We start from the raw sequence: 23,826 nt of genomic DNA on the forward strand, positions 1-23,826 counted from the left end.
TACCAAAATTATATGGAATAATATATTTGTATATACAACTCAATGAGAAAATTGGAGTTGTCTAATTATACTTGATATTGTATGAATTCTATACTTGTTCGGTTAGGAACTAAAGAAACATTTATATAACTATACGTAAATAAAAAATCACCTTATATAATATTTATTAAATAAAATACATTTCTAAGTCTATTGTACTATTAAGTATTATATTTATAAAATATTTTTTCTCCATAATGTTAAATATTATATTTTTCAAACATAAGACATAAATAATATATATATATATATAATTATTAGTATCCTAATTTATATCTTTGAACATGATTTGAAATGAATTATTTTTAATTTTAATTAATATATTTAAAATAATTATTTTAATTATGTTTCATAAAGTTAAAATTAAATTGCAAACAATAATCTATATTCAATAAAATTGACTAAAATATTGATTTAACTTTTTGTGTTTATATAAATAACCATAATTTTCTTTATATTAAATTAATTATTTCACTTGTTGAATATTTTAATTTAACATATAATAACATTTAATAAAATCATGTAGTAAACAAAATAAATGGAATACAAATTTATTACATAACCTTTCATTTGAATCTATGCATTTAAGAATTCTACTGCTGGATTAAAACCAATCAATACAAATTCAATGTGTGTGAGAGAGAATCCTATAAAAATCACAATATTGTTAATATCAATAATAAATTTCCTTAACTTCATAATCAACATAAATAATGCTAAACTTAAACTTGATGAAAAAACTAATAAATTAAGTCTATTTTGACTTTTTCTTTTCCACAACACTATCTTGACAAGTGATTTATTTATCTTCTGTTCATTGATTTATTTAGAATCAGTTTGTGAAGTAAATTGGGTCAATGTAAAATTTATTTTGTAATTGTTGGTGTGAGGAATAATGTTTGCAACTAAAAAACTAAGATGAAAGGTGTATTTAATTTTTTTAATGATGAAAGAAAATAATTTGGTGTGAAAATGTGCAGTGATAAGAATAAGAATAAGCATTGCAGAGTTTGTTGTTTGGTGATAGTGAGAGAGAAGACCAGTTTCGCGCGTTTGATGTGGTGAAGCACTTTCTCTCCTTATATCTCCAAACATCACTTCCATTCCATTTCTTAACAACCTTTTCTCCCTCTGCTCCTTCTTCTTCGCTTTTTCCTAAGTTTCGCAGCAGCCACCCACCATAATAATAATATTAATAATAACCTATTCATACATACAAAGTTGACTTGTACTTTAGTTGTCCTTGTTCCTTCTTTTCTGCTTCTGCCACCTTATTCTGATCAAACTGCTTCACCCCTTTTGCGCCGTCGTTACTCTAACTCTGCCAACTCTCCTTTTCTTCACCCCTTAGAGGTTAGACTCTCACTACACCTTCATTCTTGGAGAGAGGTTTTCGTTTTGGTTAACTTTGTGTTTCTCACGTTACAAGTTCTTCTATCTCTGTTTTTTTTTTCTTTCTATATTGATTGGATGCATGTTTCTCATGTTTATGTTACATGTTTGAATTGTTATGAAAAAGTATGGATATGAGTTTCGGTTTTGTTTGAATTGATTGAATTTGACGAACCTCCAGGTTGCAGTCCGATATGTTAGTGTTTTGATTGTTTTCACCTTTTTATCTGTTCATAATTTCATGTTTTCTCCTTGGTTTGGTATGTGTGTGCGTGTGTCCTTGTGGTGTTTGTATATATGAATTTGGGGATGGTTATAATTTATCAATAAGGCCAACTAGCTGCAAAGGGTATGAATGTCTGCTGGTGAATTTTGATGATCAATTTAATCCTTTCTGCTTAAAAGTTAATTTAGATGTCAAGAGGGGTTTCAGTTTCTTAATCTCCGTTTCTTGATGTGCAGCAACACAGGTTTTGGAACTATTTGTTGTTGATATTCGTCTACGCGGAGTTCTTCTTCATTCAGTGGAAGACTGAAGAACAAGGTTAGAGAACCTATTCTGCTATTCTGCTGTGGTTGGTTATTAAGGAAAGTAGAAAAGAATCCAAAATCTTGTGTGAATATGAGATTGAGATTCGTGTTCAATTATGCTTCTTTCCTTGATATAAACATCTTTTTCTTTATATTTTTAATCAAGGTTCCGCGAGACAGGGCATGGTGGAAGAGATTGATTAACACTCGAGTGGATTCAAAAACTAGAGAACAAGATTACCCTGATAAGCAGTAATGGGAAAGGACGTGATTTCTTCCGACCAGACCGCTATTCAAATTCAGGACAATAATCCAGGATGCATGTGGGGCATGCTTAAAATTCTTGATTATCATCGTTGGCGCGTAAAAAAGGTGTTTCCTCAAAAAAGGAGAAGACATGTCACATGTAAGCTATTTCACAGCAAATCTTGTTTCTCTCACCCATCATTGCTTAAATTTTGGTTCTTTTTCTATTTGTAAATGAAACATTGCATTTGGCTTAATATATAATATGGAACCCACTGTGATTGTATATTTGCCTTAAAAGGAATCATCAAAACGTGTACAAGATACAGAATAAGGGTATGTTACACATTACTCCCTCAGTAATTATGCACTTTTTCTATTAATTCCTCTAAGTCTTTCTCTTCTGTGTCACAAAACTCTCTCAAAAGTCCGGGTTAAAGTTAAACATATTATGGCTATAGTGGCAAAAAAAATAACATAACCTTAAGAACCAACTTGAGAAAGTGTAAAAGGGATAATTCAGTCCATGTAATCAGAGTGGATACATAAAGTGAAGCCGAAACAAAATCTAATTTACTACTTAAATTGAGACACAAGGGACCTTCTGTGTACATCTGCTACTATATCATTGGGAATATGTCATTCATCCCGTCTTATTGTTATGATATGATTAAACTAAGGAAAGAATAGTTGAGTACGAGTTCCCCTAAAAAAATAACATAACATCTGCAGATCCAAAAAATAATTTTGTTTAAGGCAAAGCTCTAGAAATCCTGATTTTGAAGATAACCTGACATTTTTCTCTCTTGAATCATTGTGACCATATTTTGCTTCTGTCAATGACTTTACATACTTAACAAGCTCTTTAACTTTACTGCAGATAAGAGAAAATCCATTTTGTATGACCAACTTGAAGACCAACAAGATGGAGTTTCAGAAGCAGAACCCCTCCTGGTAAGTTGAAAACTTCATGCTCTCAGTTTAAGGAGGTGGCCACAAACAATTATAGATTGGTCTCCTATTTAACATGGATATATTTGTATATAACATAGTAATTATGTCTTGTATAAATATCAGGTCAGGCAACATAGCGAAAAATTGCATGCTGCAGACAAAAGTTCTCCCAAATATCGCCAAAAGGAAGCACGAACTGGTAAAAAGTTTGACAAAGAAAACTCCAAAGGCAACAAAGCCTACTCGAGGAAAAACCAAGACAGTAGTGAGTATGCGCTTCATCTGGAAAAGGATGGCAAGACAACAGAAGCTTCCCTTGACCATAAGCCTACGGACAGTTCCTACAATTTTGAGAAACATTCTGATGTTTTTGAGTTTCTTAGGGTGGAGAAGGATTTATTACTTAAATTTCTACGGGACATGGACTTTAGTGGGAAAAAACTCCATCAACCTTCCCAAACCAAAGCAAGATTGACAAAATGTGGGTCATTTCCTTTAGCCTCAACTTCACAGATGAGGAACATTAGCTCTAGGTCCTTAAAACACAAGCAAAATGAAATTTATCCAAAGGGAGAATTTTTTTTTGCGGGTACCCAAGAATCAAACATGTCCGTGTCCAGTGTGAAGAAAGATGTTTCTTATGAGAAGCCACTAACTTTAGTGAGTGATCTTGGTCTGGATAGTGCCATGAAACAAAAAGCAATCATTTCTTCAAAGTCTTCTCAGGAATCAAATCACAGAGGGTGGAATCAATTGGTTCTTCATCAATTCAAAGCTATAAAACAGAAGATAAAACATGCTCTTGTGGAATTCAGAAAAAGTAGTTACCAAACTTCTGCTGAAGCTATCCACCACAGAGCTTCACCTGAATATAGGATCATCAATAATGACGAAGAGATCACACGAACTTTGGAAGATGGCGTGGTTCAAGAATACAAAAGGAGCAAAAGCTCAAATGAAACTAAAGCTTCTGATTATGATTCCAACAAACATGATGCCCGGCTCATGCGGAGAACATCTTCTCTGAATGAATCATTGGATAGATATACTCAGTTGTTCGAGAAAAGCTTCAGCAAAGAAGCTAAGTGGCAAAGCTCAAAGTCTAAAAGCTTAAAATTGACACACGAGGATAAGATCCACAAGAGTGCTCATGTTCCCAAGTTTTCAAGAAGCAATTTCTCTATGCCTAATCTCGAGACTTTAGGCTTCATTGTACAAGAGGCACTTTTTAATACAAATGATTTAGGGACCGAGGAAACTTATGATCGTGTTCACAGAAAATCAGTGAGTCTTCCTTTAAAGATGGACAAATCACTTGATAACTTTAAAGAGGCTGAAATTGTGGAAACAGATAAGATTTTGGAGAAAATTGATGAAGTTACCTATGACCAAAAGGAGGACATGGATGAGCCAGCAGTGAGGGATGGATGTTTTACCCAAGAAAAAGAGGAAATGAGTAATATGACTGCCTATCTGAGCAAGGAGGTGACGCCAACTCTTGAAACTAGCTCCGAGGACAATATAACCAGCCGTGCAGAAGGTACCAAACTTATATACATGGGACTAAGTACTTCTTTGAGATGTCATGAAATGATTTTTTATTCAAAGTAAAACAAAAATATTGGATGAAATATTGCAGTCACTTTTCCACCTCTTAATGTTTGTGATATGAACTACAACAGAGGTAATTGACTAATTGCTGATTGTTTTGGCCATTATCGTTTCAGGCACAGAATTGTATACCCGAGTCTCTACATTGGAAGAATTGGAAACTGATTTATCAGACAAAGGAAGTGTATGGCCAGACTCTTCATCCAACAGAAATGCTAGTGTAGTGACAGCTGAAGATACAGATTACCCTTCCAATTTCAAATATGTGAAAAAAGTTCTTGAATATTCAGGATTCTTGGGAAATGAGCACACTCAGATGCGATACACAATAGACCAGCCACTAAAGCCCTCCTTGTTCAAAGATTTGGATGAGAGTTTGAGCCATGAAATTGAACCCTCTGAAGAAGAGACGATGAACCCTTATGATCACCAACTCATTTTTAACTTAGTGAACGAGGTGCTGCTCGAAATTTATGGAAGATCACCAACCTACTTCCCAAGACCATTCTCCTTCAACCCCCGCCTCCATCCAATGCCTAAAGGGCGGTATCTTCTGAATGAAGTGTGGAGTAGTGTTAATTCATACATGACCTTGAGACCTGAGCTAGATCAGACATTAGATGATGTTGTGGGTCGTGATTTGGCAAAAGGAAGAGGGTGGATGATCCTTCAAGAGGAAGAGGAGTATGTAGGACTTGAACTAGAAGAGATGATAATGGATGATTTGTTAGATGAATTCATGTTCTCATGAAGTGTGCTTGATTAGTTACACCATGGTTTTGTTCAGGAAATTCTCCTAGCATTTTGGATTGTGTTGATTGTAGAAGAGGAAGATGAAGATGACAAAAGGGACAGCCACAAGCTTTTCATTAGCAATAATAGGCCGTGGAATATAGATTCCAGTGCATTTCAGCTCCATCCATGTCGATTTTTCCTGCGAATAAGATTCATATGTATATTAACTTATCAATAAGATTGTCTGGTATATGTCATGTAAATTCCTCGTGGATTTTGGTGAATGGCGTGATTGATTTTCATGTAAATAACATATATGAGTGAAGTGTTTTTGCTTACACCTTGGAGATTTCATTTCCTTGCACTGGATCACTGTAGAAACACTACTATTTTCAAACAAAACTTATTCTCGATCACTTTTGTCATCACTGCTCTCATTATTTCATACAATTAGAATAATGAAAATAATTCATTTTCATGCGAATAGGTAGTTGCAACCGATTATGTGAAACACTAAGCAGTTTCACATAAAATAACATTAAATTATACAATTTTATAAATAATTTCTATCTTATCGTCAAATACTATTTGAGAATATATTTTTAACTTGATAAAAATACTAAATATAATAAAAATATTATTGTGAGTAAACTCTCCATTCTATCATTCTCACCTCAACCAAAGGAAATAATATTAAATGTTATATATTGCCTTTTAGAATTTCTTTATGTGAGAGTAGAATTAATGATTTTTTTGTATTCTAGTAGAATATTTTGTCTTTAATAAAATATTAACCTTTTTTTTGGTCTTTAATAAATTTTATATTAACCTCTATTTTAACAAATTGTTTAAAATTGGAAAACATTATTTATATATATAAGTCATATTTATTAAAATAACAATTTTGTAGGTAATTTTGATTGGAGATGCTGTAAGATTATGTTGTTTTGCATTTTGAGTTCTTCTGTTGTTTTTCTTGATAACTTCGCCCACATGCCCGTGCCTTTCTAAACTTCACGTAACTTACAAGTTCGAACGAGTAGCAGCACCAAACTGGCGTACCCTTGTGTGATTGTTTGGGGTTAGGATGATAAGCACACGCATGCGAAGTGTGAAAGGCTTATTCGCACCAAACTGGTTGGTTCAGGTAATACGTCGAACACCTTGTGGCACTGTTAGTTTGAGACTGTTCTGTGCTCAAGCCACACAAAACCAGGATTCCCTGTCTCGGAGAATCGAGAGACTCCCCAAAGGAGAATCCGTTGGCTCTGTTTTCCGCGGTTGGATGAGAGATGGCTACCCCGTTCATGGCGGTGACGTCTTTCACTCCATTAATCGTCTCAGGAGGCTCAACATGAACAAACGTGCCCTTCAGGTCAGTTATATATGTAGTGACAGTCTTCTCCCTCAATGTGAATGTGGTTATTTATGCTCCAGCAATCTTTGATTTTTTTTTAAAATGTTGTAGAATGGAAAAGGTATTGCTTGTCGATACTTGATAGAGTAGAGATAATGAAGGTTTTACCGTTTTGTGTTCATTGATAGGTGATGGAATGGGTGATCAGGGAGAGACCCTACAGGCCTAGGGAACTGGATTACTCTTATCTTGTGGAGTTTACAGTTAAGCTTCATGGGATTTCACATGGTGAGCTGCTCTTCTCCCGAATTCCGGTTGAGTTTCAGAATGAGTTGCTCTACAATAATCTAGTGATTGCATGCTTGGATAAGAGTGCCATAAGGCTTTCACTTGAGTACATGAAGAAAATGAGGGAATTGAGGTTTCCCATTTCGCATTTGGTTTTCAACCGTCTCATAATTCTTCATTCCTCGCCTGGCCTCAAGAAGATGATACCCAAGTTACTTACCCAAATGAAGGCTGATAAAGTTACACCACATGTGTCCACCTACAATATTTTGATGAAAATAGAGGCCAGTGAACATAATCTTGAGAATTTGTTGAAGGTCTTCTGTCGTATGAAAGAAGCACAGGTTGAACCAAATGAAATATCTTACTGCATTCTGGCTATTGCTCATGCAGTGGCCAGGTTATATGCTGCTACTGAAGCGTATGTGGAAGCTGTGGAGAAGTCTATTACAGGGAAGAACTGGTCAACATTGGATGTCCTACTTATGTTGTATGGGTATCTGGGGAACCAAAAGGAGCTGGAAAGAATTTGGACCATCATTCAAGAACTTCCCTCCGTTAGATCTAAAAGTTACATGATAGCCATTGAAGCATTTGGTAGAATTGGACGGTTAAACCGAGCTGAAGAAATTTGGTTAGAAATGAAATCAACCAAAGAATTGAAATCTGTAGAGCAATTCAATTCAATGATGTCTATATACTGCAAGCATGGATTTGTCGACAAAGCAGCTCCACTGTACAAAAATATGAAAGCAAGTGGGTGTAAACCAAATGCCATAACTTATCGACAGCTTGCTCTGGGGTGCTTGAGATCTGGTATGCAAGAGCAAGCTTTAAAGACCTTAGATTTGGGTTTGCGTTTGACAATTAGTAAGAGGGTTAGAAATTCAACCCCATGGTTGGAGACCACTCTTTCAATTGTTGAGATTTTTGCTGAAAAAGGTGATGTGGGAAATGTTGAGAGATTGTTTGAAGAATTTCATAAAGCAAAGTATTGTAGATATACTTTTGTATATAATACCTTGATTAAGGCTTATGTAAAAGCTAAGATTTATGATCCAAATCTTTTGAAAAGAATGATTCTTGGGGGAGCTAGACCAGATGCTGAAACCTACAGTCTTTTAAAAATTGCTGAGCAGTTTCGAACTTGATTTTGGATGACAATTTTCAACAAGTTATCTGTATGTTGTTGTCTTTCTATCTACTAAATATGTACCATTTCTCATGAAAGCACTTTGTTTTCCTTTTACAACTAATGATGCTGAGAGTATAATCTGTAGATTTGATAAATACTGAGATTGAATAGGCTCATTTATTATCCAAATCTATTAATCATACAATAGAGCATATTGCCTAGTCTTTTTCTTACTGCTTATGTTTCCATCATTTTACACCTTTGATTTGTTTGACATCTAACGATTTCTCCTTTTGTCTATTTTTTAAATGTTTACCTAGTTTAAGTTAACACTCCAAAATCTCCATAGCTGCTGGCCTCTCTGCTTATGGTGTGGCAGGTGAATCCTGAACTCTAGTCCCTCGTGCTCTAATTCCTTTATGACCTATTTCTGCTGAATGGTCCCTGCCTCCATCCTCTACTGCCCATGATACAGACCCTCTCAAGCCAGCACCTCCTCAACCAACCAGAACCTTCATCACAAGCTTTTCCGTCTACTTATTGATTGTTAATAGTGGCTTTCAAGAATGGAAAACTACAGTTGGGGTGAATTTAGCACAACTGAATGTTTCATTGGAGATAACATGATAATTTATTTGGCATTGATTCATTCCAAAAAAAAAAGCTAAGAATTATATAACATTGTGCATTCATCTGAATTAATTTAATTTTCGAAGTAGTTTGCCAAGTTATGTTTGATAGCTCCTAGGCCATGGGTCAAGGTGGTACAAGGGGCAGCACATTACAAAATTTCTTAGCTTAATCTTACCGGCTCTATATCTCGGCAATATGGTGGGACTGTCTACCACAGTCATCCCCAAGCATTCCTGAGATACGGCAGCTGGAGGAGACAATGCAAATCGGGAACCAGCAAGTTCTTCTGCGAAGTCAGGCAGCTTGTAGACCACCTCAGTGAGCAAGCCAAGGAGGTGGCGAGTGAAGCTTCAATGGAAAGAACACCCACCCAGAGCTCTTGCAATTAGCACTGGGCTAACACTAGCATTCGCTATCTCACCATCATCTAACAACTGGAATTTTTATATTGTATTAGTGGATGTAGGGATGTTTTGAGCCAACAAATATTTTTTCAGTTTTATTTATATATTTATTTATTTTCCTTTAAGGTGTTTTTAACAGGATACATTTTTCTGCTGCTTTGTATTCTTTTTTCTTTTTGCAAATCTATTATTATCTATTAAATCTGGAGCTCAAGCTATAATCCAAAGTATCAGAATTCTGAGTAGAGATGCAAATAGCACCTAATTGATGAGACCAAGCATCATATAGTTCAAGAACTAAAGGGGTGTTCCAAAGAAATAACTCATGATACTAGTTGATATGAAAAGGATATTGAAAGATTACAAGATGCTTTTATTTATAGTAATGATATGTGCCTAATTAATCAACTAACTGCATGAGTAAATCTCAACCCTTAACTTCCAAATTATTGTGTACTGTTGATGACTGTGATAACCTATTTGATGCTTAGCATGAAGTACTTTCATGAGTTTCATCAGAATTATTTTGCCATTTTAGCATTTTGGCTTAGGTAGGTGATATATTTTGGTTGAAATAACCTCTTTCTTTCATTCAAATACTTAAAAAAAATTATCTCTCAATTCTCTTATTTATCTTTCCCTCCTTTCTATGTGATCATTTTCATTTCAACTCACATTTAAAAGTGATAGGTTCACTATCTTATATATATCCTCTTAACCTTCAACTATAATCAAATCATTAGTATACACATTGTATGGGTGTACACGTAGTTATAAAATATTTCCCAGTGACATACAGTGCATATTGCCTTCTGCATTTTATTTTTGTGACTTATGGTTTATGCTTTTAGGTTTGAGAAGTAGGCAGTATGGTGGATTTGAATTCAAGGTGCCAACAATCCACAAAAATTGCTTGAGGGAATTCTGTGTGTTATGAAGCTTCCTAAGTCTGGTAGGTATCTGGCTTCTGCATCTCCATTTCTTGGCCTCGTAACCTGGTAGGGATATACTTATCTGTCTGAGAAGGTCAGAAATTAGTTTTAGCTTTTCTATAATCTCATAGTAGCGTGGTTCTTATTGTGACAATCTGTACAACTCTATTTCTGCCATGTCAAAGTTCTTATTTAAAAAATGTGCCATATATTCATGTTATAAAGTTGTGATATCCAATTAGGAAAATTATACTCTCTCTATTCCAAAATGATAGTCTTTTAAGGTATGACAGGCTGATTCTGAAATACTCAATTATACAAATTTAGTAAAAAATACTCTCAATTTTTCAACTACACTTGTGTTTTTTTTCAATATTGATTACTCTAAATTATATTTAGGGATATTGTTGGCTTTAGGGTTTAGGGTATTTATCCCTGATCTGCAAAGGACGAAAATATGTTGATATAAACAAAATATCCATAAGCTATAGAGGATTGGCAATGCAGTAAACGCCTGCAAATACTGGAGCAGCAATTGCAATGAGATGCAGATACCAACACGAACATCGGGTCTTTTCTGATGCGTTGAAACCCCAGCTAACCACAGATAAGGCCACAACAAAAATTCATGAAGGCTGGCAGGTGCCATTCTTGAGATGTCCATCGGTTTCAACTTGCAAATATGTACAAGATGGTGGAACTGCTTTGGATGCTGAGATAGCATTACTTGATTGTCGAGCTCAAACCATGAGTTCCTTTCTGCCTGATAGTTAAGGATTTCTCTTAACATTCCAATCATATCAATGTTGTTTGTTCCTAAGAGCAACACAAAGTACCCATAAAAAGGGTCATATTCAAATGATGTAATAGCTAGGACTAGTTAAATAAAGTGTTAGATAAAAAAAAAATATATAGAAAATTATAACAGCAAACAAACAATAATATTATCCATGAAAATAAAAAAACACAAATAATACTTGTAATAATTAACATGAATAATAAATACGAAGACTTTTCTCAAGCCACCTATATTTATGTGTATTATCTGGAGTTTCAAACTCTGTTTGTACCTGTGTTTGGGTGAAAGTTTGACAGGTCCAACATCATATCTGTGGAAGAAACTCACTCCTTGTTAAGCGTTGGGGTTTCATAAAAATACGCGTTACGGTAATTTATACAACTACCCAATCATGCATGAGAAAATCTCTCAATTTTCCTTCTTCCACGGCATTTTTTTTGTCAAGTTTTGACGGAACTTAGTTTGACTTACGTATAAACACTTGAGAAATTTGAAGTTTTATAATAACACTTGAGACTGAGGCGAGACTGTTGTGCTCTATGTTTCAATGCATGTTATAATTCATTTTGTAGCTGCTGATTACAGTTAGATTCCCTCATAATCAATACATTTTTTACTGATTATCTTCAAAGGATAAATTGGAAACTGTATTACACTCAGAAAATTTTCTTCTTTGATCTTAAATATACCTCAATTTGATAGATTGACGTGCCTTCCCTTTCACATTGGAAACTGAAGAACTTCGTACCAAAATTGTCTATAACTGCAACTGCTGTTTTTAAGCATACACGAATTTGATTCACCGGTCAGCATAAAAGGGTTAAATTTGAAAACCTCGTCATCCTGAAACCTTCATTATTTTCAAACCCAAAGACTAAGTCCAACTGAACATGCATTGACACAACTGCACGAGGCAAGCTATTACCATGCAGAACAAGTAATTGACCGATATAAGATCAAAACATAGGTTTAACTGAAAGCTAAGTAAATAAATAACACATCTTAGAAATAACTGCATCAATATCAAGATCGAACTGTTACAGATGACAAAAAAAGACAGTGTGCTATCCCTTCCAAAACATGCTAGAAAACTAGTAACACATCCATTTTCATTCATTCAGGTAAGGTAATTTATGAACTCTGCAGCAGTAGCAATTGCTGCCCCCGTAATGGCATCTATCGCAATCTTGTCTTTCTTGTTGTTACTGACTGCAGATACCAGGGCCCCGGTTACTGCCCCCCCAATCATGGCATTCTTCTGCAGTACATCCAATCCAAGTCAAAGAAGTGTTTCAGTAAGAAATTAAGTAAAAAAATAAATTGCAATTGAACAATGGAGCACATCTAAATCAAAAAGTTAAAATCCCTTTGACTTCCAATTTTCACAAATTCCTTTTTTAAATTGTTATGTTTAATTCTGAACTAAGTCAACTTTGGGAAAAGCTAAAGTAAAAGAGGGAACTTTTATAAATAATTTATGGTGAAGGCTACAGTGTACCACTATTATTTAGCATTAGATTATTTAAAATCTCAACACATATCCTACTTCTCCCATTAAATCGTGTCTTTCTACTTCTTCACCGTTCCCTTCCCAACAATTCTTCCGACCACCATTTGCTACTGCCAGAAGCGATTTCTAGGGGCAACAATTCTTCCCTCTTCTTCCACTAATTTATCCCTTGGAATTTATGTAATCTGTACAAGAAACCGACAAAATGGAAACTTGAAAATATAGAATATATTGTGAGAGAAGGTTGAGAAGAGGTCAGGATGCGTATGTGCATAGCGTGAAAGAAGTTGGTTGCAGAGTTGTGGGTGATGGATTTTCTAAAGAACAGGGTGGATGTGGGCTCAATGGGGGAAGAGGAAGAGGAAGAGGTCAGAAAAAGGGAGATGAAAAGTTTTCTGGTTGTGAGGAAAAGAGAGACAGGGATAGGGGAGAGATTCAGTGCAGGTGGTATAGGATGCAAACAAAAAGATCAGATGAATCTAATGATAGATATAATTAGTTCATCATAAACCACATAATGAGATTGTCCACAGTAGTCTTTGCCACAACTTATCTAAAAGTTAATTTTAACTTGCCAGAAGTTTTTACTGAAAAGCTTAGCTAAACATAATCTCTATATATTGTAAATTTCCAGCCACTCAAGCTATACCGAAGTGGGTATTTTTCTAAATCTAATACAATACCCAGAGTATAGTACTAGATTTATTGAGAGCCAAACATGCTGCTTGCTATTGTTAATAAAAGTCGAAATTTTGTTATCAAATTCCTTGCCATCATGCTCAAGGCAACCGCATGAAAAAAATGTGTAACTCCTAGCATGGGGTCTAAAATCTTAACAGGTCTATTTAAACTGTGAAATTAGACTGCTGTACATGGGAAGTTGAACAATGGTGTGGAGAGAGTTACCCAGTCTCTAGTGCCACGGATTCTCTCTACCCCATATTCGGTTCCAACATAAAGGCCAGCTACAGTTCCTGTAAGCATAAAAAAAAGTGCATCAAATGGAGCTATTGCTTTTCCAAAATGAATGTACCCAATTACATAGACCTTGCAACCCAAGTCTTACCCCAATATACACCTTCTTTACACATCTTCTTCAACTGCAACAAAACAACGACACCTCGTGAGCAGGGAATGAAAAATGTCTATTGAATAGGTTTCCCAGGTACCCTTTGGGAGGTTACCCCACTTATCATTTTCCGCAAGGACTACTCGTCCAACACTATATTTTGAAAGAAGATGCACAAGATTGATAGCACGATTGAAAGTTTTGGGAGAAGAGAATCCAATTTGACAACAATATACTAATCTACACAGTGAAATTGGACTGAATGTCTACACATGTGAAAACATCAATTTCACCAAAAAAAAAAACTGATAGCGAATGACAACGTTAAATCGTGAACTTACCGTTTTCTCAAAATCATGACTTGAGATATTCCCTGGAACAGACATGTTGAATTAGTCTCACAGAGGCCTTCTTCACAGACGAAAATAACAATAATAATTCAAAACTAAAGAAGTAGGAACTCTGAAGCGATGCAGCGGAAGAAGCAAAGTAAAATACGAAATTGCCATGGGTGTATAACCATAATCCAAATTCAACAAGGAAAAAACTAAAACCGTGATTATAGATAGAGAAAAAAAAAAGTTACATACTCTTTTGGATAATATGATAGGTATCTTCAACCCCTGAGCGTGTGGCTGCGATCTGGAATACAAAATAAATAAATAGCGAATTAATTAATTAATTAATTAGGTAAGAAAAGAAAGAGAAAAGGAAGAGAAAATTACGGTTCCGATCCTGAGGAAAGCATCAACAGTGAGATTGAGAAATGGATTGCCCATGTCAATGGCTACATCAACCCTAGGAGACCCTGAAACCTTCACCCATGCCATCTTTCACTCTAACTCTTCTCTCAAATTTTTCTGGTTTGGGTTCATTCAATTCACATGCATAGACAGAAACACAGATAGAGTGCAGATTCAACTGTCACTTCATTGCCTCCTACTCAAGTATCCTATCACTTCAAACCTTTTTTTTCTTTTCAAGTTTTTTATTGAATGAATGGAAGAAAAGTGACGAAGAAAAATAGCTTCAAATTAAGCTCACGCCAAAAAGTATGTGTTCCATCTTGAAGCTTATCTCTGCAGTTAAAATTTATTATTGATTTCTCGATTTGAGTACTTCACCTACTTCTTGTTCATTAAATAATTATAAGAGTTTTTAAGTCTGTTTTTTGTTTTTCATTTTTTTAATTTTCAGAATCTTTCTCCGATTCCTGAATGTGTGAAGATGGCCGAGAAGTATCTTCATAATTGTAAAAGTATCACAATTGTATGAATTAACCGTTTCGAGAACAAAACTTTATAGGTCAACAATTCTCACTTTTTTCATTTTAACCATTTAATATATTCATTTCAAAATTATTAAAAGAACTATTTAGTCATTTTATATTTTTTTAAGTAGTTTTTAAATTTTATTTACGTAATTTATTATTTGTATTTATTTGTTACTGTTGAATAATTTTTCAAATTTGATTTACGTAGTTTATTATTCCTATTTGTTTATCACTATTAAAGCAACTTTCAAATTAATTTACATAGCAGTTTTTATTTTTTATATTCTTGAAATCTCTCTCTGATAACTGTGTGAACATAACCGGACGGAAAGTATCACAATTATATTAAGCAGACAAATGAAATAAGTATAATTTTATTAATATTTTTATGTTTTATATATTTGTGTGTGTATTTTTTATGATTTTTTTAAGAAAATTTAAAACAATATATGTATATATATATATATATATCTTTAATGTAACAATATTTATAAAAATAAAATATTTTATATGTATATATCATAAGTATATTTATACTTATCAGCATATGTATCATATTAAAGAATAGCTATCAGCAATGATTTAATGTTTAATGTTTATGTAATTGCCTGTACTAATATAATTCAAGAGACTAAAAATAAAAGTAAATAAATTCAAGAATCTGAAACTAAATAAATAAATAAATAAAACAGAATAAATCTTAAAAAAAATAGAAACAAATAAATTCAAAATAAGAATTAAAAACAATAAAAAAATCTATTTTAAAACAAAATAAAAACAATAACAAATATAAACACAATAATTAAAAAATAAAAACAAATTAAAATATTCACAATATTAAGAAAATTATATTCTAAAAATCAAATTGTTCTCCGGCAACCAACAACATAAAAAAATTGTGACTTTTTACGGCAAGTGCACCGCATTGTCATAAATAATAATGTGTCTCCATATTGAACAGTTGAATATTCGAGTAAGAGATTCGCTAAATATAAAACACAAAATAGTTTGTTGGAATTTGTTGTGATGACAATGATTAATTAAAAAATAAGACAAAGGATTTGTTGCTTAAGTTGGTAAAATAGGGATTGAGTTTCATCTTTCTCACTTTTATGTATTTTGATTAGCATGTTAACATTATGTCCTTTGATTGATATGGATGCTCGTATAAAATTCATTTATATAGATTTCTCACATATAAAATTATTAAGATGCTTCCTAAATATCTATTCTTCGCATATTTATAATAACAATTTATAATCATCCAACTCAAAAGTTGATAGCAATTAAGATTTCAAGTCTATTCCTAACACTCAAATATATTAAGTATTATTGTTTAGGTTAAAACCATAAAAATATTTTTCAGTCAAATTTTAGATTTTAGATCAAGAATTAGAAACAAAACAGCAATATCAATAATCAATCAAGAACATAATATTATATTCAAATATCACCTCAATACACAAGAGTTTGAACAAATTACTCCCAAATTCACAAGGTAAAATTAGTCACACATCTTCTAACACCTTTTATCCTCCCAATTTGGTTACAAGTCATCCAATGGTGTTTTCCTCTCAATCTTGCACACTAGGGTTGAGCCTCAAGTCCCTTATTTAATCTAATTTGCTAGGGTTAACTGACTTCTTGATGAAATCTTTTTGCGTTGATGGGCTCATTTGGGCAAATAAAACATAAAAAATCAATGTCTCTGGCGTTATCCCGCTCGAGAGAGCAAAATGTCGATTTTGTCCAATGCTTCTGGAAGATTCTCGCTCAAGCGAGAATGGACTCGCTTTAGCCCAGTTATCTTCATTATTTTCTAAAAACCTGAAATAAACACTAAATTTGGAAATTGAATAATCTTATTCAAATAAATATTACAAAATATGTAAAAATGTATAAATTTATAAATTAGAGTTTAAGTAGACAAATGATAAGTAAGTTTATTAGTATTTTATGTTTTATATATTTGTGTATCTGTTATGCAATTTTTTAAGAAAATTTAAAACAATATATGTGTATATATATCTTTTATGTAACCATATTTATAAAAAATAAAATATTTTATGTGCCTATAGCATATGTATATTTATATTTATCAGCATATGTATCATATTAAATCGGCAATGATTTAATGTTTAATGTTTATGCAATTGCCTGTATTAGTATATAACATTTCGATATGGTGAAATATCATTCATAATTATACATATTTATCATTCATAATTATACATATTGTAATATGTCGGTATTAATGTTAATACATTAATCTTGTTCTCAGAGGCACGTTTTTTTTTTATCGATACTATATCTATATTTTTATTATTAAAATTAATTATATAATTATATTATAATATTTTATTTTAAAAATTTATGTGTATTTGTATTTTTAAATATTTTGATAAAATTTATTTTTATTACAAAAAAATTATATTAATAAAAACACAACCAATATAATAGTTCTATATATTTTTAAAAATTAATAATTATAAAATTTATTTGAATAAATACGAATAGATGTATAATAATAGAAAAATAAAAAATGTGAATTAGATCGATCACTGACTGTATTTCTGTTAGTATTAAATTATGTAAATTTGGAGTTTCATGAAGGTTACTTATAGTACCTATAGTATTGTATGACAATTTCACTTTATAATATTTTATTATAAAACTATATTTGTGAAGAAAAGTTAAAATTACATTGTAACTATTATGAAAAAAATTATAACATATTTTTCTGTTTGATAATGTTTCATTATAAAATATTTAATAATATCTTTATAAAAAATGTTTTGTAACTTTATATTAATGGAAACTGAAAAATTAATCCAAACTCAAAAACAAAATATTTGATTTACTTGAAAGTTTACATTAAATGAAAATTAAATCATATCAAATCATATCAAATAAGTGCAATCGAACAAAATTGATTTATAAAATGACTAAGTTTACAGTTCTTACCAAAGTCCACATCGAGTATGATATTGTATGAACAATTGTATGATCATAATATAATATCAAATGGCATGTAGTTAATTTCACGGAGTCATGTGATAAACACATAGCGAATTATTCTTTCGCCTTTTACTAAAGAATACCGTGTGTTTATTACTTTAAGTGACATACGCCTATTTTTGAATGAGTTCTTTTAGAGGAACTCTCCATCTATAGTTAAATTTTTGCTTATAGTTAAATTTTTGCTTTCTCTAATATGTGAGGGATTTGAATTTAAGAATGTATAATAAGTAGGTGGAGAGGATATCTCACTCATATTAATCATATTTACATGCTTAATAGTTAAGTATAGGGTGATATTTTGATATGTTAGTGGTTTAATTTTGTTTTTTTATTTTTAATTTGAATGATTTCTCCAAATTTCTCTTATAACTTTTCTTACTGGCAGAAAATACATTTTATGTACACTATAGAAGATCATGAAAGTTCATCTATTTATAAATAGATTTCTCTACAAAACTTCTAAAGTATTTCCCATGTAATAAACTTTTTTTGGCTGAACTTAACTCTTGTTAGTTTCTGTGTGTTTGATCAGAAATGTTCTTTTCCTATATTTCTTTGAGCAATATACGTTTGTAAAATGAATGTCACTGTCCTTCAACAAAGAGAAAAATCTGAAAACCTCATGCACTCTTGCCTTTGCCCTTGATTATATTATAAAACTATTTGAAAACCTTATGACTATCCATTATTGATTGTCTCAGGTTTCATCATCAAAAAGTGTACACCTCTGCATGTTTTCTATGCTTCTAATTGTTAAAGCTTTACTTCATGATGCATTGAGTACATTACTTTATTGTAAACTGAAAAGGAACCTTCCAAAAAATTGTAGTCCAGAAAAACCAATAGTAAAAGTACTATAACAACAAAGAAGTAACCTGCATTTCAAAACTAAAATTGTTTTGTGGGTGTTTCATGTTTTTAATTTTTCTTTAGTAATTCAGAAGAAGACATGTGTCAAGTTTATGTTATTCAGTCGTAACATGAATAGATATTTCATTTCAAGTTCATGTTTTCAGTCTCTCCTGAATAGGTTGATTAAGTGTGTATACGCAAGTGATACTAATTAAGAATTAACTGTTATGAAGGACAACTATGATTTGCTTGTGTTTTTTAATATTGAAAAAACATTCAAATATCTTGAACAGTAGTTTATGGGGATTTGATAAGTGACAAAAACTTAAAAAAGTGAAAAAGAAGGGATAAATGTTGTTGTGGCAGTCACATTCCAAGTAAGCCTCTGGAACTTAAGTCCCACATCAATTACAAAAATTGATGAGAATGACATAAATTGTTATAAAACAACTTGACAGACTCCAGAGATGAGCATCTTTGCGCTTGGGGCAATGACGCAGCTAGTGAGGTTCTAACCGAGGCGCGTCTATTGCTGGTTGAAAACTATTTCCAAACCCCCTCTTTGCCCTAAGTCTATCTTAGGCCTTTGAGAATTTCTGGAAGGGCTTCATTTTTGGAGTTAAGCCCTATAATTGTTAGTTAAAAAGGTTTATTAGTTTTGTAGAGGTTCCCAAGATAATTTTAAAACTAGAAATTTCATAATATTAGAGTTTATAAATATGTTAATAGATTTTATAGGATTTAGTGTTTGTTTAAATAATCTTCAAACTTGACAATACATTATATTAAATTTTTTTTTAAGTTTGGTCATAGAGTTTCATGGGATCAATTGTACACGTAATTTGTAGTGTATTGAAATAATGTTGCAAATACATTTCATAATGAAAAATATTCCTTTTGGCACTCCAAAACTGTGTGTTAAAGTATTATTATCCTTTTATAATATTAAATTTTTGAAGTTTGACTCTCCATACTATTTTTGAAGTTTGACTCTCCATACTAGTAAATTATGTAAGTTTAATAGAGTCTCATGAAGGTCTCCATATAGTATCTTTATTGCACTAGATATTGTAACACGAGGACAATTTCACTTTATAATCTTCTACTATAAAATTAAAATTATATTTGTGAGAAAAAGTTAAAATTACATTGTAACTATTATGCAAAAAGTATATAACATTTTTTTTATGTTTATTAATGCTTCAATATTTAATAATATTTTTATAAAAAATGTTTTGTGAATTTATATTAATGAAAACTGAAAATTTAATCCAAACTCAATAATAATATTTGATTTACTTCAAAAAAGTTTACATTAAATAAAAATTAGATGATATCAAATAACTGAAATAGAACAAAATTGATTTATAAAATGACTAAATTTACATTTTTAACCAAAGTCCACATTGTATAAGATATTGTATGAACAAATGTATGATCATAATATCATATGGTATGTAGTTGATTTCACGGAGTCATGTGATAAACACATAGCGAATTATTCTTTCGCCTTTTACTAAAGAATACCGTGTGTTTGTTACATTGAGTGACATACGCCTATTTTTGAATGAGTTTCTTTTAAAGGACTCTACATTTATAGTTAAATTTTTGAATGAGTTTCTTTTAAAGGACTCTTTAAATTTTTTGTCGTATTTTTTTTATAAAATTGAATTTTTTCTCTTTTAGAAAATATATTATTATTCTAACCCCATTAAGTTTTTAATTAATAAATGTTTATTAATGATAAAACATTATTCATACTAGCGGGCTGTGTATCCGCATTTTTTATTTCTCTTTCTTTAGTATTTTTTTATTCTTCAAAAACAATTTCTCTTAATAACATTAAAATGAGAAGTTAAAGAGTATATTATTAAAGAGTAGGTTAATAAAATAGTGGAGAGCGGTAATTAAAAGTTACATATGGCAAAGAGAGAAAAGAAAGTGAGAAGTATGGTAAAAAAAGAATGTGTTATGTGTAGTGGAGAGAGAAAGTGGGGAGTAGGTACCTATATATGAGAGAGAAAGTGGGGAGTAGGTACCTATATATGAGAGAGAAAGTGGGAAGTAGGATACGTGGATTATGTGTAGTGGAGAATCATAAAATCCGTTTCTTAACTCAATTTTAAAATTCTACAATTTTAATAAAAGAGAATATCAGTTTAAATAAAGAGTACCGTAACAAATCTCCACTCTCGTGCTAAAGTGGTCCACAAAATATTATAAGAGGAATAAGAAATGACACAATGACCATAATACAATAATAAAATTAAATATTAATATAAGGATAAAATAGGAAAAAAATTAAGAGCAGTTAATAGGGGAATCTCCTTTATATATAGGTATAGATTAAAGCATTTTTATATATTTAATCATAGATAATATTTTGATATATTAGTATTGTATTTTTATTTTTTATTTTTAATTTGAGTGAAAGCAGTGTGGATAACCAAATATTTGTTTTTCTAACTACTAATGGATTATTTTTGTTCTTCTGATAACTTTTTTTTTTGCAATGTTCTTAAAAATAGCACTGCAGTAGGAAGTTTATGGGATAATTTGAGTGAGTTATTACAGAAATTGATAAAAATAATATTTTAAATATAGACTTGTCATCATATTCAAATCATGTCAAGTTGAAATAATTTTACTTTTAAAGAGATGATGAAATTGTGTAAGAAAAATATGATTTTAGTTAAACATTAAAGTGGTGCGAGATTAAAGTCACGTAAAATTAAAATGATTTTAATTAATATTTAATTGAAGTGGTAGGATTTCCAAGACTTTAACTTTTAATTTTGTTTGATAAAAATTTCTTAGATGGTGAATCAAATCTTAAAGCAAGTTACTAATAATATTATAATGAGACATTGAAGTTCCTAGGACCCATCTAAGTTATAGGAAGCACGGAACATATGAGGTCATAAGGCTTGTTGGGACTCCATAGTAGTTCTCAATCTGCATCATTTGTCCATTTAAGTAAGACATTGATCTTTGAAGGACTAAGAACAACAATGGAAAAGCCAAAGAGGTGGTTTGATTCACTCTCTTCAACTCTTAACCTTTTCATTATTTGATTAGAATTGAAAGATTATGAAAATACGAGGACAATGGTGGCATCGGTCTAACAACGACAATAAAAGATTGGATCTACGTACGTAAGTTCTACTTTCACTTTTGTTGTAGCTTTCTCAATTTTCTTTTTTTTCTCTCACTCTTCCAATAAATTAAATTTCATCAGTATTAATGATTTTTAAGCACTATTCATATATTTATTGTTAGGTGTTTATTTTATGGGGATTTTTAATTATACAAAAAAAATTCAGTCAAAGTTAAGAATCATCTACGACTTCAATTAAATATTAACTCCATATAGTTGTGTGATGTTATTACGACTTATTTATATTAGAATTAAACTATATTTTTTTTATCCATTTTCGTAATAACTCATCCAAATTACTCTTGTCAAATACATTTTCTCATTGTGGCAGAGAACACATTTTATGCATATCACCGAAAATCCATGAGAGTAGGTACTTGGAACATTAGAAGATCCATGAGAGTAAGTACTTGGAACACTAGTTGAAAATCATATTCTATTAGAAACCAAGAATTGAAAAGAAAAGAAAAAGTAAATTTTTATTGAATAGAATGAAAGAACAAGAAATAAGAGGACATTTTCTCAAAGGATTTCCCTTCCCCAAAGAGCCAATGCTCAAAATAAACATCTTCTTTACTCTAGTATCCTCCTATATCTTTCTAATAAGTAACTACTATAATTTCCTTTATAAACTATCTATAAACAAGACCACAACCACTTTCTCCTAGTATGCTTCTGCATATATTATTGTTTCAGAACTGAAGGACGTTGATCTAGAACCTGTCATGCTCAACACTAGCATGCTTCAAATATATTCAGTTTTATATTTATAATGAATTCTTTCAGGTTAAAGAAGAGAAGATGTCAGGCAACATCCCACCTTCCATTTGCAGCATATATTGGACAGCAGCATGATGCTCACTTCAGAGTTAGAACTTGTGATGCTGTTTCTTCTGCAATATCCATGTCTATGTACATTCTACATGAGTTTAAAAGAGCTCCCCAAATATACTCGTTAGGTTCAATAGACATGTTTCGAACAATATCACTTCCTCTTAGTCCAAAATTTGATGTTCTAAAAATATACATGTGATTGCTATGAAAGAAACCTCTGCGTTTTTAGTGTTTTAAAAAATCTTTTATCAAACTTGGATAAGTAGCAAACACTTAAAAAAGAACAGGACGAATGCTATCTATCATTGGAATAGCTGCGGAAGTCAGCAAGTGGAAACTGGCCCTGCAACCAAGAACATTGGCTGAAGTCCCACACTGAATAATATAACATTTTCTGAGACGGACAAATCCTAGTATATGACTTGACCGACCACATTTAGTAAAATAATAATAATATATATTTCTTACTCAGCGTACCTTAGATAAGGCTACTCACAGTTTCACAATTATTCATTTGTAAAATAACAATTTATCCATAGAAGAAGTGGTACTACAGCACAAATTCAAAAAAGTAAAAGTAATATATAAACTCTAAAAATAAAATAACAAGTAATGTTATAAACTCTGATAAAATAAAATAAAATAAAAAGTAATATACAGTCTAAAAAAACAAGTAGTATATACACTGATAAATAAAAAAACTATACAATCTAGAAAATTCAAAAACTTTTTCAGTCTCTCCTGTATAGGTTGATTAAGTGTGTATATCAAGTGATAACTTTCAGAAACTAATTAAAAATTAACTGCTATGAAGGACAACTATGATTTGCTAGTGTTTTTTAATATTGAAAAAACATTCAAATATTTTGAACAGTAATTTATGGGGATTGGATAAGTGGCATAAACTTAAAAAAGTGGAAAAGAAGGGAGAAATGTTGTTGTGGGAGTTACAGACCAAGTAAGCCTCAGGAACTTAAATCCCACATCAATTACGATAATTGATGGGAATGACAGAAGTTGTCATAAAATAACTTGTCAGACAACAGTGTAAAGT

The 23,826-nt window shown here is 31.7% G+C and overlaps 3 protein-coding genes and 3 non-coding genes across 7 annotated transcripts; 5 read left to right on the forward strand and 1 right to left on the reverse strand.

The window, feature by feature from the left end:
* Nucleotides 1-1,039: 1,039 nt before the first annotated feature.
* On the forward strand, nt 1,040-5,846 carry LOC137817027 (uncharacterized). Its single transcript, XM_068620237.2, has 6 exons — nt 1,040-1,392; nt 1,894-1,975; nt 2,129-2,368; nt 3,089-3,162; nt 3,286-4,702; nt 4,890-5,846. The coding sequence occupies exons 3-6, from the start codon at nt 2,218-2,220 to the stop codon at nt 5,522-5,524; spliced, it is 2,277 nt and encodes a 758-aa protein (XP_068476338.2). The 5' UTR covers nt 1,040-1,392; nt 1,894-1,975; nt 2,129-2,217; the 3' UTR covers nt 5,525-5,846.
* A 583-nt stretch (nt 5,847-6,429) lies between these two features.
* LOC137817001 (Tetratricopeptide repeat (TPR)-like superfamily protein) lies at nt 6,430-9,466 on the forward strand. The gene is made up of 2 exons (XM_068620196.2): nt 6,430-6,883; nt 7,054-9,466. Exons 1-2 carry the CDS (start codon nt 6,596-6,598, stop codon nt 8,302-8,304), a joined length of 1,539 nt encoding a protein of 512 aa, XP_068476297.2. The 5' UTR covers nt 6,430-6,595; the 3' UTR covers nt 8,305-9,466.
* A 2,592-nt stretch (nt 9,467-12,058) lies between these two features.
* Nucleotides 12,059-14,908, reverse strand: OEP16-1 (outer plastid envelope protein 16-1). Of its 2 annotated transcripts, none has more exons than XM_068620197.2 (6): nt 14,361-14,908; nt 14,226-14,277; nt 13,977-14,008; nt 13,633-13,666; nt 13,473-13,540; nt 12,059-12,314 (listed from the first exon to the last, which is right to left on the reverse strand). In XM_068620197.2, the coding sequence occupies exons 1-6, from the start codon at nt 14,463-14,465 to the stop codon at nt 12,174-12,176; spliced, it is 432 nt and encodes a 143-aa protein (XP_068476298.1). In that variant the 5' UTR covers nt 14,466-14,908; the 3' UTR covers nt 12,059-12,173. The 2 variants fall into 2 exon arrangements, with proteins under 2 accessions (XP_068476298.1, XP_090159029.1); XM_090302903.1 differs by having other exon boundaries at nt 13,977-14,046; nt 14,361-14,757.
* A 3,047-nt stretch (nt 14,909-17,955) lies between these two features.
* LOC137836250 (U5 spliceosomal RNA) lies at nt 17,956-18,072 on the forward strand. The gene has a single exon (XR_011085229.2). It is a non-coding gene; the product is annotated as a U5 spliceosomal RNA (small nuclear RNA).
* Nucleotides 18,073-19,254: 1,182 nt separating this feature from the next.
* On the forward strand, nt 19,255-19,407 carry LOC137836247 (U4 spliceosomal RNA). The gene has a single exon (XR_011085226.2). It is a non-coding gene; the product is annotated as a U4 spliceosomal RNA (small nuclear RNA).
* An 847-nt stretch (nt 19,408-20,254) lies between these two features.
* LOC150027639 (U5 spliceosomal RNA) lies at nt 20,255-20,371 on the forward strand. The gene has a single exon (XR_016521288.1). It is a non-coding gene; the product is annotated as a U5 spliceosomal RNA (small nuclear RNA).
* The last annotated feature ends 3,455 nt before the right edge of the window (nt 20,372-23,826 follow it).

The sequence above is a fragment of the Phaseolus vulgaris genome, chromosome 5, assembly GCF_051622355.1.
Source record: "Phaseolus vulgaris cultivar YP4 chromosome 5, ASM5162235v1, whole genome shotgun sequence".
NCBI lineage: Eukaryota > Viridiplantae > Streptophyta > Magnoliopsida > Fabales > Fabaceae > Phaseolus > Phaseolus vulgaris.